The 11,315-nt window shown below is 42.6% G+C and overlaps 1 protein-coding gene across 1 annotated transcript; it reads right to left on the bottom strand.

Annotated features, from left to right (window-relative positions):
• Positions 1 to 1,928: 1,928 nt before the first annotated feature.
• On the bottom strand, positions 1,929 to 10,596 carry apobec2a (apolipoprotein B mRNA editing enzyme, catalytic polypeptide-like 2a). The gene is made up of 4 exons (XM_080791483.1): positions 10,181 to 10,596; positions 4,584 to 4,805; positions 3,929 to 4,237; positions 1,929 to 3,331 (listed from the first exon to the last, which is right to left on the bottom strand). Exons 1-3 carry the CDS (start codon positions 10,438 to 10,440, stop codon positions 3,934 to 3,936), a joined length of 786 nt encoding a protein of 261 aa, XP_080647609.1. The 5' UTR covers positions 10,441 to 10,596; the 3' UTR covers positions 1,929 to 3,331; positions 3,929 to 3,933.
• Positions 10,597 to 11,315: the final 719 nt, after the last annotated feature.

The raw sequence follows: 11,315 nt of genomic DNA, 5'->3' as shown, positions 1-11,315 counted from the left end.
TATCTTGGCATTAGGTTTGTTTCTGTCAAAGCTGTATTCTATTTAGTGCTATTACCGGTAGATGTGGTTTGAACTTGTGATATTGTTTCTCATCACACTTACTGTATAGTTGAGTGACTTTTTCAGTTTAATCGCTGAAATAACATCACACAAGTATGTTACAACTACTGTATGTTTACTGTTCTTACTGTAATTCTATTCTTGTTGAATATTGGTACAGTATAGGCAATGGCATATTTTATTGAATATTGGCAAGCTAATTCGATGACAAAATAAGACAATGATGTTTCCATAATAATATAACATTATCTTATGAGTCCTGTTGTATTGAGGGAAACATGTCGGTGAGAATTGTTGTATGGAATAATGATTATCAGTGATTACTTAGCCCATGTGGAAAGGAATAATGCTGTAACTGTTGAATTCATTGATTCTGTGACATATACTGTGCCATACTGAGTGTTGTAGTGACTACTACTGTTGGCCTACAGTGTGTGGTATGTAGGCTATCTTTTTTTCCCTTCTTCCTTTTGTTATATAAGGAAACATCTCTGACAAAATTGACTGTACGTGCGTGAGTTATGCAGGAACTAAAAACTACAAAAAACTACTTTCTGGCCTTGACAGTCCATACAGAAAAGTCCTATTTGATTGCATTTGCCACTCACTTTATGCATGCGCATACCCTCTATTGTTATGATCTGAAGCGCTGTCAGGCTGTCATGTGTGTGTGCGGGCGCATTCATGTGACAGTGTCCATGTCCTATATGTGGGTAGGGCCTGGAAGGGTGTATGACTCCTGGTCTGTATTTTTGTATATACAATATACAACAGTGTTTTGCCAATTAAGCCCCAAAAAAGAAGTGATGCGATTGGCAGTTTTGCTGAACGCTCAGCCCAAAACATGTTTTTAGGATTCGGTCTCTATTGGACATAGGTCGGACGACACTGAGTCGGCTGAAGCAGACTTCACAACGTTCCACTGAAAGTCTAATGATTAGCGAAGCACGCAGCTGGCCCTGAAATGGGGGTTCGGGCTGTATTTGAATGTGACCCTGCCCCCTTTTTGGTAGAAACAGTCAGTTTCTGTTCTTTCATTTCAAGCAGAAATCAGAAGAAGGTATGGCCGGTCCTTGGCAAAACACTGTCGCAGACTGTACACGTCTAGCTTAGTCGCTTCTTTGGGTCTTGTTTTCATAGGCCTGGTTGCTTATTTCTCTCGCAAAATCTGGCAACACTGGAAGTGTTGAAAATCAAAACATGTTTAATTTCTGATGTCATGGAGCAATACTTCACTACCCACAATCTAGCATATGTCTAGACTGGAGACACAAAAGTATATTGTTGCCAAAAGGGTCAACTACAATATTTTACAACACTATTAACAATGTAAACACTATAATAAAAAAAAAGCAAGCTATTTGATCGTTTGGCTGGAATCATTGGAAAGCACAGCATTTGAAGAGAGAGAGAGAGAGAGAGTGCTATATACTTTGCCATCTTGTTCAGTTGAACAATCATTTATGTATTTATTATAATTGGATGGCATTATCAGTTAACTATTTAGGTAACAGAACAAAAACAACTTTCAACACTATGTGACATATGTCCATTATAATACTTTTAATACTGAACCTGGATTGGGTAGGCGGGGCGAAAAGTATAAACAGAACACCATGACCGTGGTGCTGTATATGTTATAAAGTCTTATATAGTCTTGGACGGACCAACCTAGTGACTGAGCATCCTATAGTGGTGGCTAAACATAGCAGAAGCAAAATATGAACTATACCAAAAGAAAGCTCAGAGGAAATATGTTTTAAGGAACTTTAAGTTGTACTTCTAACAATGTTAGAAGTATAGGGAGAGCAGACAGTATTTATCAAGCATGAGTGACATCTGACAAAAAAAATACATGAAATCAGCTATAGGTTATCATTAATAATCTTTATTAAAGGTGTATTAGAAACAATCAATTGTTGGATGTAACTTTTAAATGTCTTATTTTTGATATAGTACAACCCTAATAATATGTCATAATCTTAATATATCATGATATATTAGTGCACAAAAACAAATCCATTTCATGTAGTAAAAAAGGGGTTTATAGTCAATCAATTAAAAGAAAAGAAAAGGCAAAACAAAGTTCCTTTCAATATGAATCACATTAGTGCAGTTTATGAAAATAACCATATATTCATGTGACAGAGAGAGAGTGCAGTTTTACAATTCACAGCTGGCAAGCAGTGATTGTGTTTGCTATTAAAGTAGTTTAATTACACAGTAAAACAAACAAACAAAACAAACAGTGATGGTGGCACTCAGGAAAAACCAGCTCCGCTATAGATCATACAGACAGCTGTACAGTGGCTTGGATTGATGATGTTGCCATGCTTATGTGTCGGTGTCTCACTCCAAAAATGGAATATCTGCTACTTTTGGTATGAGACATGGTACACAACCAACTATAAATCAGATATTGGAGCCTTAATGAAAGGAAAATGTTGTGCCAGAATCAGATTATTTACTTACTGTAACACATTTTCAACAATGTAACACACATTTTCAACAACATATTTTCCAGGTAGCATGAATGCGCTTGGCAAGTTCCTTCTTCCCATAATTTTCCAATATCTTATGTGCAAGTGGAAATTCTGGCCTACAGGTGCCGCTTTAGAACAAATGCCATTCTGTCACTAAGCATTTAGGGCTATGGCCTACTTATTTGCTCAGTTTTTACAATAAAAAAAACCCTCTTAAAATAGTTCAAATAGCTGATCTACAAGCTCACAACGTGTAGATGTAGATCGGCTAGTTGAACTATTTTAAAATGATTTTCAAAATAGTAAAAAATGGCAAATAAGTTTAGGGATAAGGGATAAGGGTGGCGCAAAATGGAGCCCATATCTCTTCCTCAGGGGAGCATGACTGCACATACAATGTAATGGCCAGCCAGTAGTTCTTCAGATAGTTGTTAGGGATATTTTATACGGTAATTTCCAAAATATTTACAAGCTCACAACATGTTGCATCACGACGACGCGCTGTGAGCTTTATAGATCTGCTATTTTTTACATTATCTGCAAAACGTTTAACAAAAATCTTCTCTTCTGGGGGTCCCTGGCACAAAATCTTATCAAATGAGGGTCCGTTTGGCTGCTGTTTATGTTACTAGTCTACATTTGAACGTACGCACTCCTGGTGCAATCGGCTCCAGAGCCTTTCCTGTATCTTGATTTGATGGACAGTCCACAGACGAGGTCAAGCCAGCGCAGACACATACAAGACAGTGCAGGGATGATCTTCTACTGGGTTGTGGCCACCTTGATTCCTGTGTGGAGAGAAGTGGTGTTAGGGCAGCAAGTAACACTTCATAAACGGTGCACAAACTGAGTCTCATTAGGCCTCAGAGATATTCTCTTGCTTTGAGCTCGAAGACACTCCCATGAATATAGTTTGCATTCTGTTTATTAGTATGAAAATTCTGAAAGACCTGTTTCCTTTAATGTTTATAGAGAGACTACCAATTTGCGTGATGTTTGGACAAAATCTGTAGATGTACTGTCAAAAAAAGTGTTTTGCAGTAGTCGGCCTCCTGGTGGCGCTTTAATAGGCCCATGTGGAAAATGTGGGGCAGAGGTTCAGCTCTGGCATCCAGGGAGTGTGTGTGCAGAGTTTGGCTGCGAGCAAGCCAACAGTGCCAGAGATTAGCTGTTCACAGACGGACGGAGTGCAAAACATACTCTCTCCCCATGCCTTCGGCCTGGTGAAGACAATAACATGACTGTTCTGTGACATGTACATGCCACGTGTATGAGGGATGTCCTGCGTGTGTGTGTCCTGCGCACGCACGCACGCGCACACACAGTGGAAATAGAATTACTTAATTATTCCTAATTGACATTGTTGTGCCAGCACTCTCACTCACCATGGTCACTGCAGAATGTCCGCTAGCTTCTCCTGGTACCAGTCATAGTTGTCCTGGCAGTCTTCCCAGAGGTTCAGGGGCTGGTCGTCGTTCTCCACAAACGACTCCCAGGTGTAGGAGTAGTCCAGGGGTTTCATCATCCGCAGCTTGCAGCCCGCAGCGTGCATGGCCCTGAGCCCAGCCTGTATCTCTGGCTCCTCCCATTCAAAAAGCCGCGCAGCGAAGATGGACAGCTTCAGGTTCGTCCTGGCCTTCAAGACTTCAGCAATCTTGGCGGCACAGGCTGCGCAGGGACTGGAGGATACATACCTATAGAAAGAGGAACCATGTTTCCGTAAAGGCTATCTGTAAATAAAAGTTAACTAGCAATCCTTTGTTGCATCCTTGGTGTGCCCGCATGCACATTCATCTGCGTATAATCGTCCCTCTATTAAACCACACTAGTTGCCGCCATAATTATGACCGGCACTGGTGAAGTAAAAATCCCACACATTTCTCCATAGATGATTCAGAAAATCCTTCTATTAAGATTGTTAAGCTATCAAGGGTCTTATCAATCAAGCTAATCAGCGTCCTGACAAAAAAGGTGAAGGACTGGTACATGACATGTGTTATATGTTAAGATTGAAAGAATACTTCTCTCATTAGCAATTACCAGCAGACTGTGTATTTGAGTGCAGGGTCGTATTGAGGCAGAGTTTCCATAAAGAAGGCCTCCTCGGCATGAGCGCCTGCATGTTCATCTTCCATGTAGCCTTTCTTCATGTCCTCTACATCTCCTGTGTTCACCATGTAACACAAGAAGGTCTTGTTACGACCTGACGAGTACTCCACATTCTTGAACTGAAACTTGTAGAAGAACGGGTCGATGCGGTCCCTGTAAAACAAAATAAAACAAAACTTAAAACAACCGTAATTAATAAAAAGAACAGTATTTATTACTAGTTTAGGCATGCCTCCCATGGTACGTGTTCGAGTTGTAACAATATGTAACATTGTTGTTAAATTAAATTGACATTGACATTGATATTTCTCTCAATTAAAAATAAGTTAATAATAATAATATCTCAAACTTATATAGCGCTTTTCTGAGTACCCAAAGACGCTTTACATGGGGGCAGAGGAATAGCAACAAAATAAAAACAACTTTATTAGTTGGAGCTACAGTGGAGTGAGACAGAAACGTTGCTTGATATGGCATAACACATTAGTAATCTCGCGTCACCAGGAGCCTGGTTTGGGTTTCTAAATTGCTGTGTGATCCGGTCCAGACCGGATGGTAAGATATATGATACGTAGCTTGCGGAGTTAGTTCAGTCAGATATACTCGAGGGGTTTCATGCTGTTCTCAAGGGCGCATACATATACTCAAGGGGTTAATATGCTGCATTACTATGTGGGTGTATTCAGTGTCTGCAGACCCACATGTCATACGCTGATGTGGCCGTCAGCTGACCAGTTGGGCGGGGTAATTAATATAAGCTCTCCTAGACTGCATGCTTCTTCCTGCCTTCCTTCTGCATATGGTTCCTGGTTGTTGTTGTTATGTGATGTTTGCTCCCACCACCACCCCAGCACCACCCACAACCGGTGGGTTATTTCTGTTCCCAATAGGGGGTTGTTATTGTATATCTATCTCCCGGCCTGCTCTTAATGTTTAATGATGGTGTTTAATTGTGCCGAGCAGGGAGAAAAATGTAGCAGAGCCGAACGCCAAGATAAAATATTATATGCACACTTGTATTCTCATTCTATAATAAATATTGGTTAAATCTATTCGTGAGTTATCTGACCGGCTTTTTTGACATTGCTTTGTTTTGGGTCCCCCTGTTTGTTTTTATGTTCGCCAGTTGCTACAAGTTGGAACTATTCCAAGACATCCGTGTCATTACGATTCATATTCATAGGTTTTCTTGGCGCTAAAATTACGATGCCCTTTATCACGGGGAATTTTCTGTACTTCTGATATGTTAATATCCGCTCCCTACTAGATCATAACCCGAAAAGCCATGCTTCCCAGGCTATAGGTCATGAGGTCTCCAAAGCAAAGTATGCTGAGTAAGATGAGGTCGGCGTTGTGTTTGGTAGCATCTGGTACTGTGAGGTTAAGTGCTTACAGATCAGCACACAGCAGAGCAGGGCAGAGCTAATTTTAGGACGTGGTGGCCCATAGAGGAATTCCAGAGCTATATTCTTAGACCCCTGGATCTGTGACCGATATTGAATGTTACCAGGTCAGATCCAAAACTTTAGTTTGTTTCTCCTATATTATTCAGTTTTAACCACATCTAGAATATAGTATATACTTGCTGTCCGAAAGAAACGACTAACAACTAACCTCCATTTTTGAGGTTTTGTTTATTTTTAAATTAAATAAATCAGTGCTATTGAACACCCTATACGTACCATATTCCTGGTGTAACCAGAGATCTTTTTGATTGCAACTTGCAACTTCTTTGACTCCTATGGAATTATTATTATATCATGCATGGAATTTTAATCTCTGAATATCAGGTGAATTAACTGTTATGTTGCTGCTATTATTGTTAATCCTTCACTGCCACAATAATTGTGTTTGGCCCTTTGGGACGGGTGGGTCGAGTGGCAGCCATACTGGAGGTGTCGGCTTGCCAGGACAATGAAGTACATCGGTTGCTATTGTGTTGTCAAGCAGCAAAAATGACACAGGCTGCGTTTACAATGACAAGATTACCCTTTTGCCTCTTTATCCTGTGACGGTTCCCTGTGTATTATATTATATTAGGCTATTACACTTAGGTTATCTGCTTAGGGTTTCTCAAACTTTCTGTATGTTTACTTTGCACTTTACTTATTATTATGTCTTCTCATTGTTTCCTAATTGGCGGGCACCTGGGCCCGGGTGGCAAAGCCTTGTAAAAGCCTGCCTAGTCCCCAGACCTCTCCCACTTCTGTTCTTCTTCAAATTTCTTTGTTAAAACTGCGTCTCCCCTGTATTTTTGTTGCGGCTATGCAGCTATGCCAGGGTCTTAACAATGCATTTTATTTCTGGAAAGAATGAAGGACTCTTTTGTCATTTTAACAATTTGTTTGTTATTCTTCCACGTCCTTCTTGAGGACAAAGTGTATTTCCAGTAATCCAGTGGTGCTGCCTGAAGTCCTAGACGGAATCTATTCTCCCCACATTAGGTTGATACAACATCTGGTGCGGCTGCAGGGGTCTCACAATCTGCAGCAGAAAAAGCACTCAGCAAGCACTCAGCAGACAAATGTCAGTTTGAATGAGACAGACCCCCCCACCCCCAACCCCCAGTGGATGAGTCCAAATTGTTCCTCGACATATTTGAGAAGTCACCGTCGGGGAGGATTAGCCAGAGGCCTAACATCTACTTCCACTTGCTCTCGTGGGTATGGCTAAGATAGCAGCATGTGGTTCACTGGCATCAGTACTACCAACTATCGGAAGAAGAATGCTGGACTGACTCAATGGCATAGCCTGTCACCTCTTTGTATGTGGGCAGCAAGTGCTTGGCACCTACAGGTGGTGACAGCATTGGACCAATGATATGAATGATTGTCATAGTCAACAGTCAGCTGGGTGAATGAGTTGCATCCGGTCCTCCACCTTGGCTGCAGCCAGGACCATTTGTCTGTGTAACCTAACCTGGATGAATATTTGATACACTCTTAACTAAGGCTACTACGTAGAGATCCCCAGGGGGGTAATTGTTTCTCTGCATCAACTCCTCCGAGGGCCCTGGCGCTACACCAAATCAATAGGCCCCATGCACATGCGCTCATGTGACTCCCATAGAGTTAAGGCTGTTCCCCGACACTGGAACTGCTATGTTTGAGTCTCCTCCCACAGAGTGGGTGAGAAACTGTTGGATGATCAAAATACTAGCATGGGTTCCTGTGTGTTGCTTTACATTGAAATCGGTAACTATGAATACGGTTTTGACGGACGCAACAGCTGTACCTATTTGAAATAGTCTCGCACAGGGCCCTGCAAGCTGCTTAAACGCCAGTAAATTAAATTGTTAATTTGGGCCTGCCCACCCATATCGGAGCAGTGTGCTGGACAGCCCTCACAGAGCGGATAGTGTCTTGCTCATGGACTTTATGACATGAAGATGGAGGTGCCAGGGACCTAGAGACATGACTCCTCTGAACATTTCATTCTGACGTCAGCAGTCTCAGCCCTATATAGCTCAAGTTTCAAAACTGTGCCAGTTATCTTGACCATCAAGTGAGCTATACATATTGACTATCCCTCGGGTGTTTCAGATCAAAACAATGTTGGATAAAAATGCCAAAAGTGTCCAAAAGCATGTAGTGCAGCTGTGTAATTGGACGTGGCACCATTAACACATTGTGTCTGTGAGAGAAGAGATACTGTAGTAACCGATTCATCCAGTGATCTAACTCAGTGTTTCTCCAAACCTTTTAGCTTGGGTCCCAAGGGGAAATTTGGTGTCTCCCCGGAAACACAATACTGTAGGCTACATATTAAATTAACCACTTAAACCCTATTTAAAAACAAAATGCAGCTCCACAAGCCCCGACTCCTGACCCATTGTTTGGGAAACACTGATCAAAATGTGTCAATGAAAAGGACAGTAAAAAAGAACTTGCACAAAACATCGTAGCATTTTCAGTGCTTGTTTGTATCAGTGAGGTTCTCATGATACAAAAATTAACTACCCAGCCCATAATGGTAAAGCATTAGTATCACAACAGCAGAAGTCTTTCAGTATATGCATTTATCGCTAGGACCTGTATAGTACAGTACACCCTCCAGAACTCTGAGTGGTGACTCGTACAGTATGTTGCAGGCCGCCAGTAACCGAAGAAAAAAGAGATGATGATGAGTCGGCACTACTTGAGACTGAAGCACATACTGTAGCCTAGTTCAGTTAGCATCATCATTTACAGGTTACTAGACCTGTACGTGCCCGTCAGCTACCGGCCTACATGGGAACGATGCAACTTGGAAACCGAATAATACCCGTTTTAACTATCTGTCTGTGTCCCTTTTGTGCCCATACTGACTGTATATGGAGATATCTGTAGTATGCAATACCTGTCGTCGTCATAGCACCCATTTTAACTGTCCCACATGGAGATGTCTGTATCTGTCTGTCTGCCTGTGTGTGTGAAGAGTGCAAACGGACTGTGAAAAGTGGACTGGTGTGGGTTTGCCATGGCAATCAATTGGCTGAGGCAGAGGCTGGAAATTGCACAGGTGAGGGGACTTAGGCTCATTAGGTCCACTGGCAGAGCCTGACCAGAACCTTCTGTGGTGGTTGTGGAGAACGGTGTATGCCACCGACTCAAGGCGGGGCAGTGCACTCCCTGCGGAGGTGTGGAACGAGTGTGTCGAATTAGAAGTCGCGTCGGTAGGGCAAGCGGTTGTCGAGTTACATGCATTGCAACCGTACACACACACACACACACACAGACAGACGTGGCGCATTTATAGTTAGATGTTGTTGTTACTATTGTTCTGAAAGTCGTGTTAATGGATGAAGTACCCCTGACCCCTTGATGTGAGGCAATGTGAGGCGAAGCAGAGCAGAACCTGAACCCAGCAACAGTCCATGAGATTGTATAGTAGAGCCTCATCAACATTCCTATTTCACTGATTGCAAAAGCAAAGGTCATTCCAGAGCCGAGGGGCCCTGACAGAAAAGTCACAGTGACTCTGTGATTTCAGCCTTAACTCAGGAACAACCAGCAGGGTGATAAAACTCTAAAATGTAGGCCTAATTAGGAGCCAGGCCATGACTTATATATAAATAAAATCAATTCTAAAACAGGCAGGCAATCAGTGTAGGACATTTTAAATAGGAGTATTAAGTTCGCTTGTCTTGGTTTTGGAAGTTTTCTGCACAATGTGCAATCTATCAAGTACGTTTTGCTTAGCTTAAGACATTGCTATGACACTGATTACCATAATCAGTAATAACTAATTGAAAGGAGAGTTTGAAGTGCACTAAAAAAATTAAGTGAGGGTAAAATAGTTTCTGTCTGATCACAAACTGTAGAGAGATAAAGAATATTAACTAATTAAACCCTGGGGTCCCCCAGGGCCCTACACTATATATTATAGTCAAGCTTGCAACGCATCGCATTACGCATTTTCAGCATGAAGATTGGCTATTTTTGACTCCGAACAGCGATGCTCAACAGGGATCATGTTGTTAACCGTTGAGCTTCTTTGCAGGCCTCGTGCTGCATGACAGTCAACCAGTGGGATCTCTCGCCACTCACCCGTGGACGATCTCCCATGGGGGAAGTTCTGCTATCTCCACCGGTGGCGCTCCATTCTCCCCATTGGCCACGGCCCCGTTAGCTGTGTCCCCGTTGGTGCTCGCCCCGTCAGCCCCGGGCCCTGCTGCGTCCTCCGTTTCAACTGCACCACCGCTCACTTCCCTTTTCAACTCCTTCTTTGCATTCTTGGTTACTTCTGGGACTTCTTTCTCTTTTCTCTCTTTTTTCCTTGTCGTCGGTTGTCGGTTTCTGTCAGCCATGGCGAATGTGGGGAACTTCAGTGAGAGAAGAAGGTGGAGGTGAATAGGGAGAAGAGAACAGAGGAGAGACGGGGAGAGCGAGAGTAGGAGAGGTAGAGTGAGGGACAGTCACTGGGACGAGGATAGGGTAAAAGCCGGACGAAATGAGAGGTGATACCGACACACTGAGGCAGCTGCAGCGCCCAGACCAGCCAGGTCTATTAAAAGAACCCATGGGTAGGGGGCAGAGACCCTATCTCTCTCTCTCTGTGTGTGTGTGTGTGTGTGTGTGTGTGTGTGTGTGTGTGTGTGTGTGTGTGTGTGTGTGTGTGTGTGTGTGTGTGTGTGTGTGTGTGTGTGTGTGTGTGTGTGTGTGTTAATGTATGTCTGTATGCCTTATTTTTGAGAGGTGCCTCCACTCCATTACGGAGCTATGTCTGTGTCTGTATGTCCGTATACAAATGTATAGTTGCATCGCTCAGTTCACACAGGTGTGATTTTCTTATGTTATTTGGAACAGTGTTTCTGTGTGCGTCTCAAACACCTTTCACACAACATTTTGGACACGGTCATGGAAAAGCAACATTTAACAGATACTGGTGTTGCAAAATTATGGTCCCGAACCAGAACTGGTTGTGAGCATTATGGGTAGCAGCTTCATTCGTGGGTTCTGGTTATGATTAAAGGGCTAATGAACAGTGTCAGAGCACAGCTATGACCAGTTGCTCATAATCACATTAAATAGACGAGCGTTGACAAGAGTAATGGGCTGCTATGTTGTTGCTGCACCAGCATAGGATGAATCAAGAATCGAGAATCATTTGATTGACATTGAGATCATTTGAGAGATCACATTTGCCTTCACGTGTTGGAAACACTTATATTACTTCAGTGCC

This window comes from Protomyctophum bolini (genome assembly GCF_963924005.1).
Source record: "Protomyctophum bolini genome assembly, chromosome: 2".
Lineage (NCBI taxonomy): Eukaryota > Metazoa > Chordata > Actinopteri > Myctophiformes > Myctophidae > Protomyctophum > Protomyctophum bolini.
Note: the sequence above shows the minus strand (reverse complement) of the source record. Positions and strands in the feature narration are given on the sequence as shown.

Bases quoted from the DNA above. Each gene is read 5' to 3' on its own strand.
- apobec2a (XM_080791483.1), bottom strand. From the start codon at position 10,440: ATGGCTGACAGAAACCGACAACCGACGACAAGGAAAAAAGAGAGAAAA. The intron at 4,806-10,180 runs GTGAGTGGCGAG...TTTGTTTTACAG, and splicing joins CCATGGGAGATCGTCCACGG to GGACCGCATCGACCCGTTCT. The intron at 4,238-4,583 runs GTAATTGCTAAT...CTCTTTCTATAG, and splicing joins CTCAAATACACAGTCTGCTG to GTATGTATCCTCCAGTCCCT.